Source organism: Echinops telfairi, unplaced genomic scaffold (assembly GCF_000313985.2).
Source record: "Echinops telfairi isolate 266 unplaced genomic scaffold, ASM31398v2 ScPeMD7_3;HRSCAF=10, whole genome shotgun sequence".
Classification (NCBI taxonomy): domain Eukaryota; kingdom Metazoa; phylum Chordata; class Mammalia; order Afrosoricida; family Tenrecidae; genus Echinops; species Echinops telfairi.
Window position 1 is genome coordinate 26,323,808 of NW_022103899.1, and position 6,830 is coordinate 26,330,637.

Below are 6,830 nucleotides of genomic sequence, written 5' to 3' on the forward strand. Positions count from 1 at the left end.
AGCGGCAGATCCCCTTAACCGAGCAGTTTCTCCACCCAGCTCTTTCCTCTATTTCCCTTGATTCTCCTCCTGTCCCACTATCATGCTCAGTCACCACCAGGTCTCCCACACCCACCTCCCCAGGACAGGGTTTCTGAGACTAACTCTTTATGAGAATGGGAAGCCTCATCTTTCTCCCGCTGACCGGCTAGTGGTTTCAAACTGCCTACCTTCAGTTAGCAGCCAAGCTCATAATGACTATGCCGCCAAGGGTCCTCATGCCCTAACTTAGCTGTAAGAAATTAAGCAAGTAACTTATCTCAGTTTCATCATCTGTGAAAGATGGCTATTAATATCATCAGGCCTGTTAGAATTCAAGGAGCTTCTATAAGGAATCTGGCACTGTGCTTGACACTGTGTGACACAGAGAGTTTAGCTTCCATCATCTCACCCCCATCGTCACCGTCCAATGGTGATGGTATATTGCATGGGATCTAGTATGAAGATTCCATGTTTGCAGCCCTCCTGTCACCCACATCTCCAGGTCAGTGGTGACTGTATTTTGTTGCTTCCAAATCATTTCAGGGCTGACCTTAGGTGCTGGCCTCAGCCTGGCTGAGGTGAAGGACATCCTGGCCGACGTCATTCAGAAACTTCCCGAGGAGAAGACACGGATTTATCGGGCTCTCCTGAAGCATTTGGGAACTCTGGCCGGGTCACAGATCAGGAACATGGCTGTATGTATTTGGTGATGGGGGTCCCACTCTCTAGGTGGCTGTTCCTAGTGAAAATGGTGTTTCCATTCTTTTGCAACAGACCCCCAAAAGACCAACATCTGAAAGCTTGTTTAATCCGTGTGATAACACTTCGGGTAATGGAATAGTTGTTGGTGCTGCTAACAGGTTGACTCATAGTGACAGAGTAGAACTTCCCCTAAAAGCTTTCCTTGGCTGTAATCTTTATGGACATAGAGAGACAGGTCTTTTCTCCCAAGGAGTCACTAGTGGGTCTGAACCACTGACCTTTCAGTTAGCAGATAAAACCATTTACCATGTTACCGTCAGGGCAGGCCTCCTTGGGAATTACAGTCCCTCTGACTGCCATCAGGTTGTTTCTGACCCACAGTAACTATACAGGACGGTGGAACTGCCTCGAGATTGTAACTCTTTATGGGAGTAGAAAGCCTTCCTTCTCCCATTGAGCAGCCGGTGGTTTCGAACTGCCCACCTTACAGTTAGCAGTCCAACGATGAACCATTAGGCCACCAGGGCTCCAGTGGTAAGTGTATTACTGATCTGATACTCTTTTGAAAGTCTTTAGGAGGCCACATCGTAAGCCGACATCTAGATTCAGATCTGAACCCCCTCCTGGCTGTGGGCAATTGTACCCTCAACTTGCTATCAAAAGGTAAGGGACAGCTTCCTGACCCTTCTCCTCTCTGGTGGTTACAGGAAGTCCAGTATTGCACACAGCCCTTCCCTAGGATACTAATAATACTCTGCTTTTCTGGATGCTGTAAGTCTGGTCCTAACTGTACGTCCTCCTAATCTCGGCATGCTTTCCTTTCAGTGACCTTGTGTTAGATATTTTCTGGCCCTCCTATACTGACCATGCTTGGAAGTCAGTTAGTATCCAGATGTGGCCCAATTGGTGGGGAGAACTATACACTATTGAGAACTCTTGGCCCCCTTTGTTCAAGACCTTCTCCAGATAATGTTCTGATAGTCGTAACACACTGTGATCTCATAGTCAAGGTACAGGTCATGGAAGCCCAATAGGCAGTGGTGGGCGCTTGTTTTTTGTCTGTTGAACAATCAGCGAATTTCATTCTCTATTTATTTACTTGACTTGATTTACTTTGTGAAACATAGTCCAGGACTTTAAAATGTTGCTTTCTCTGGTTACAACTCATTCAACAATTATTCGTCATCCTAATTTTTTTTTCCATTTAAGCAGATGGGCTAGTTTTCTATGTCCCGCTTTGGTAAATACCACTCCTCTCATGATCTCAATCACAAAATTATCTTACGGAGGAATATTTGCATTCAGTGTTTTAATTTTAAGTAACATCACTTAAAATGTTCAAGCCATATAAAACCAGTTTTGCGATGTGACTATCAATATTAAAAGCCTCTTACTTTTCCTCCCAAATTATATTTTGTAATACTTTAAACTGTCCCTCCCCCAATATACTGCTTAGAGAAGCAATGTTATTGAGAAGCTGCAAGAAAGGGTTACCAAGTAAGACAGTGTCTTCATAGGATACACGCTCGACTAGGAGATTCACCGCTTTGCTTTCGTATCTGTGTTTGGTGAATGACTTGATCAATTATCAAAAGAAATATTAACATCGATTCTCAGATTATAAAACTCACAGGGAACCGTGTTGTCCAGGAAGGGGATGGTGAAAGCCCTATTCTGCCTGAAACTCCAGGATACTCTCTCAAATATTTTTACTTATAAGTGAGCAAAGGAACAAAGAAATATGATCTAGATTTGGGGGAAAAATCCCAAACCCAGCAATAATGGGAGTTGCCATCATAGGTACTTCCTCCACACGACCAGTTTCCTTGGGTGTTTGATAGATTATTTCCCAAGTTTGGGGAATTTGGTTTTTCAGTAAAGAAACCTGATCTTAGGGAAAGTGTGGTTTTTTTTCCCCACAGGAGGAGAGCGGCAGATCCCCTTAACCGAGCAGTTTCTCCAAAAGTGCCCCAAGGCAGATCTTAGGCCTGAAGAAATCTTGGTCTCAGTGAACATCCCTTACTCTCGGAAGGTGAGACTGTCCTGCTTTGAATGTCTTGGCTTTACCAAGAGTCTCCAGCATGTTTAATCTAACCAGAGAGAGTTAAGAAAGGGTGTTGAGTATCTGCAGAGAAGATGAAAGTCCACCTTCAGGAAATGGTGGTGGGAGCTGTTGTTAACTGCCACGCAGTCGGTTCCCACCCATCCCGACACCATCTACAACACCAGAGAACACTGCCTGATCCCAAACCCTCTCACAGGTGTAACGATGCGAGCCCATTGTTGAAGCCACTGTGTAAATCCACCAATTGCAGGTCTGCTTTTTTGCTGGCCCTCTACGAAGCATGACCCCTTCTCCTGGACTTGGTCTCTGCTAATCACATGTCCAAAGATGGTGACACATGGTCTTGCCATCCATGCTGCTAAGGAACACACTGACTGTACTTCTTCCTGGACACATGTATTTGTTCTTCATGAACAATTCACGATGCAGTCAGTATTCCTCACCGACATTTCATTCGGAGGCATCACTTATTTGGTCTCCCTTATTCATTATCCAGCTTCCACGTGCGTATGAAGAATTGTGAATACTTTCCCCTGACTGACATTCTGCTTCTCCTATTATTTCTAGAATCAAGAGACTATCTCTGTCACTTTGTCTCTCTTTTGATCTCCCTCTGCCTCTCATTTAAGGTTACTTTCTAAGAGATTAAAATTTTTCCTTTGTCTAATAAATCTTTTCCCTACACAAGACTTGAAAAAATCTCTACCTGTCTCTTGAGGTTGGAAAGAAGGCTGACGAGCACATACACCAACAAACAAACAAACAAACAGCATTTGCAGAACAGAGTGGGAAGAAGAGTGGAGCTAACGAGTCAGACTGATGCAAGTGTGAATCTTGATTTCAAGAGCTCCCATGGCTTTGAACTACTGATGGAATGAATTATGCTGAACTCGAGGTTCTTCCTCTGTAAAATGGGGACAGTCAGGCGTGCCGTGGAGGCTGTGAGGAGCATCACTGACACAGCATACATACCCTGCCTGGTGCATGGGTGGTACTGAGTGTGTTTCTACATGCTGAGATTCACGTTTTCTTTCAGTGGGAGTTTGTGTCGGCTTTCCGACAAGCCCAGCGGCAACAGAATGCGCTAGCCATCGTCAATTCCGGAATGCGAGTCTTTTTGGGAGAAAGGGATGGCCTCGTTAGAGAGCTGTCCATTTCTTATGGAGGCGTTGGCCCCACCACCGTCTGTGCCACACATTCCTGCCAGCAACTCCTTGGAAGGTAGGGTATCGTGTCCTCGGGCATCAGATGGTGGAGAGACGTGACTACAAAGAGCAAAACACTTCGCTCCTTTCCGCATTTGATCTTAGCAAAGGGCCGAGAAGCAATTCACTTAGCTCCTTTCTGTGTAATGGCATGGATTTCCAGAAAGATTTCATGATGACAGACATTTCTATTTCCACCTGTCTTGATTGTAATGATTTTCTACAGTGCACTGTAAACAGTGCCTTCTCTGTTGTGGGATAAGCCATCATTTACCACGATGGAGCTTGTTCCTTAATACATTACTAAATACAGTAGCGTAACACTCGTTTTCCCTGCCGGTGAGACTAATAGCTGCTATTTCTCGGGCACTCACTGGCTGTCAGATGCCCTTTCCCGAGAACGACTCTTGAGCAGTGGTATAAACTGGAGTCAGCGAGTAAACTTGAGTCGCAGCTTGACCTTTATTAACTAGAGGATCTCAGTCAGCTGACAGTGCCTCCGTTTCTTTGCCTGTCAGAGGGTCAAAGGCACCCCTACCTCATAGGGCAGATGGAAGGCATAAATGGAGGAGTACACAGAAGTCTAAAGCAGAGCCCAGGAGGCTGTAAATGCTCTGGTGACGGATGCGTCCGTTCCTGCGGAGGACCTGGCACAGTTGGTGTTGCTTTGTCTTGACTACCAGTGGTGGGTTCTGCTAGGCTTCCCCCGCTTACAGAGGATGAAGTGCTAAGGCCCAGATGCTGATTTTGACTCCAGTTGCCTGGCTCCGAGCTTGTACTCTTATTTCCTGGGTATCACCGGAGCTATTTGCCTTCGGGGGCATCCCAGGTTGCACAGTGGTTAAGCATTCGCTGCCAACTGAAGGGTCGGCAGTGTGACCCCACCAAAGACTGCAGGAAAAAGACCGTGGCAGCCTCTTTCTGTAAAGACGCACAGCCGTGGAAACCTGATAGGTCAGTTCTGCTGTGTCCTGTAGCATCTCTGAGTTGGAATGGACTCAGGACCGAGGGGGACTTTGCCTCACACAGCAGCTGGCCCTGTGGAATGATGACTTTCGTGGAGCTAAGAGGCTGCTCTGTTGACTCTCACAGGCCCTGGAATGAAGAGATGCTGGATGCAGCTTGCAGGCTGATTCTGAGGGAAGTCTGTATCCCAGGCTCGGCACCGGGAGGGAAGGTGGAATACAGGCGGACTCTCATCATCAGCTTCCTCTTCAAGTTTTACCTGGAAGTGTCACAGATTTTGAAGAGGATGGTAAATGGAACTGACCGTGTATTAGCTTTTCCGGTGCTGGGGCTTAGAGAAGAGCCCTGACTAACTATCTGTGGCATGTGAAGGAGAAACGGGGGGCTTGCTGGGCAGACACCCCAGGCGGTCTCTGATGGGGTGGGAGTTTCGGGGAGGAGAGCAAGGAGAACTCAGAGGTAACCACTCAGTTGCTTAGTTTCTGATCTGTTGTTTTTCTAGAGAATGTGTAGAAACCATGTTTGTGATTTGAGCATGGCTTTCCTTAGTAAAGCCCTACCCCCACTTTTTGAGGTTGATTCATGCTTTTGACTTTATTTTTTCGATGCAGCTTCATTACTTTCACCTATACTATCATCATAGCAGCCACTCCACATATTTGCTGCAAAATTATTCGCTACAGAAAAGTCCTTTAATAGGATTCCTGGCACTTCAGGGAGACGTCATGGAGACAGCTTAGTAATGTCTATTATGACCGTAGTGAGATTCCAGGCCTTCTCTTGCTTGGTCTCCCATGTGACAAACAAGTAGAGTCGCACGGTGATTGTCTCAAGAGGTTCATGACTAAAAGAACTGCTCTTAATAATTGCCTAGACCCAACAAAAATGAAACTGTATCGACCCCATTGACCCCACCTTACGAAACTAGACTGCAAGTCAATCACACTCTCAATGTGCTTTAGAAATTAATATGATCACTTTTTATTTATTTTATAAATCATTTTATTGGGGGCTCTTACAACTCATAGCAATCCACACACCAATTGTGTCAAGCACATTTGTACATATGTTGCCATCATCATTTTCAAAACATTTTCTCTCTACTTGAGCCCTTGTTATCAGCTCCTCATTTTTTTTAGCTCCCTCCCCCCCCCACTCCCTCATGAACCCTTGATAATTTATAGATCATTATTGGGTTTTTTTTTCATGTCTTACACCAACCGCTGTCTCCCTTCACCCACTTTTCTGTAGTTCATTCCCCTGGGGAGGTGTTATATATCAATCATTTTGATCAGTTCCCCCTTTCTACCCCCATCTTCCCCCTACCCTCCTGGTATCACTACTCTCATTATTGGTCCTGAGCCAGATTTCTAAGGTAGAACTGGGGTTATGATAGTGAAATCTGATGGTGCCTGGAGGAAGCATTAAAAGGGCCGGCCCCACCACAAGACACGAAGTCCCTCATTGACCGATAGCACTTTGGGGGACAACACTGCAGACACAGTGAATGAATTGTGCCTGATCTGACCCCACCACACCAGGGTGACACACTAAAGGACATGCAACAGAGCATCAAGGGGGGCAAAGCAATTAAGTCCCCAAGGAATAAAAAAAATAGACTTTGGGGTTAGGGTGTGGCACCCCATCTGACTCAACTGGAAAACATTCATAATGGTTAACAAACAGACCTGGAACTACTTATAGGCTTTTCTTTTGGTTGTTGTTGTTATTTTGTTTTTGTGCTTATTATTGTTTTTGCATGTCTACCTAGATTAGAAAGGTGGGATAAATAATCCAGAGGGGAAAAACAACAGGACCAAGGGACCAATGGTTGGGGGTGGGGTACAGCAGGGAGGGAGGCAGGGGAAAGG

General features: G+C 45.7%; 1 protein-coding gene across 1 annotated transcript in view; it reads left to right on the plus strand.

Annotated features, from left to right (window-relative positions):
• AOX1 (aldehyde oxidase 1) overlaps window positions 1–6,830 on the plus strand; it is a 105,095-nt gene that overhangs the window by 37,422 nt on the left and 60,843 nt on the right. Inside the window, exons 11-15 of the mRNA XM_013004345.3 lie at window positions 565–716; window positions 1,293–1,386; window positions 2,646–2,755; window positions 3,825–4,009; window positions 5,086–5,248. Of these exons, the coding sequence (XP_012859799.2) occupies window positions 565–716; window positions 1,293–1,386; window positions 2,646–2,755; window positions 3,825–4,009; window positions 5,086–5,248 (704 nt within the window). The remainder of the gene's footprint in view (window positions 1–564; window positions 717–1,292; window positions 1,387–2,645; window positions 2,756–3,824; window positions 4,010–5,085; window positions 5,249–6,830) is intronic.